The 655-nt window shown below is 56.5% G+C and overlaps 1 protein-coding gene across 1 annotated transcript in view; it reads left to right on the forward strand.

The window, feature by feature from the left end:
- Window positions 1-519: 519 nt before the first annotated feature.
- The window catches only part of TEOVI_000518400 (uncharacterized protein), a gene marked incomplete at both ends in the record, with an annotated part of 513 nt that continues 377 nt past the window's right edge, over window positions 520-655 (forward strand). Inside the window, one exon of the mRNA XM_067223648.1 lies at window positions 520-655. Within this exon, the coding sequence (XP_067079749.1) occupies window positions 520-655 (136 nt within the window).

Genomic DNA, 655 nt, shown 5'->3' on the forward strand with positions numbered 1-655 from the left:
GCCGGGTCGGCCTGCGCCTGGGGCCGCGCCTGGTGCTGGAGTTTCAGTGCCTCCGCCTCCGCTTCTTTGATTGCAGCTATTGCTTCTTCTTTGGCTTTTTGAAGTGCGCTGTTCAGTTGCTTTACCTGCTCGTTGTGCGAAATTCGTTTTTCAAGGTTGTCCGCTAGGGCTTCCAGGACCGGTGGCCATCCTAGCTTCTTCAATGCGGCTTCTGGGTCTTCGTTGTAGTTGCCCAACTTTATGCAAACGCCGCCGCTGTTGGCACCGTTGCAGCCAGTTGCTTCATAGGCTCCAATGTACCCTGTGCTGTCGTCGTGGTGTACTAGGTTTCTCACATTGTCGATGACGTTCCGAAGCTGTGCGCTCGTTATCCTCTTTCCTTTTCCTGACGGGCAAGTTTGAGCTATTGTCCGTAGGTCTGCGTCTGCTATTGCTGTGCTGCCGTCGTTCCACGCTGTTGAACCGTCTGCTTTGTTTGTGCAGACTGCTGTTACAGCCGAGCTCTGTGCTTTGTGGCATATGCACGCTAACTGTGCAATTAGCGTCGTTGCCTGGTTTGCGGCCGACCCTGCTGTGCAAGACGTGTCGCGGTTGGCTGCGGGGCCGCCGGTGAACCCTGCGTTGACTGTTGCGCTGGCCGCCCCCGCTATGCCTT

This window comes from Trypanosoma equiperdum, assembly GCF_001457755.1.
Source record: "Trypanosoma equiperdum strain OVI genome assembly, contig: ctg_1922, whole genome shotgun sequence".
In the NCBI taxonomy this organism is placed as follows: Eukaryota; Euglenozoa; class Kinetoplastea; order Trypanosomatida; family Trypanosomatidae; genus Trypanosoma; species Trypanosoma equiperdum.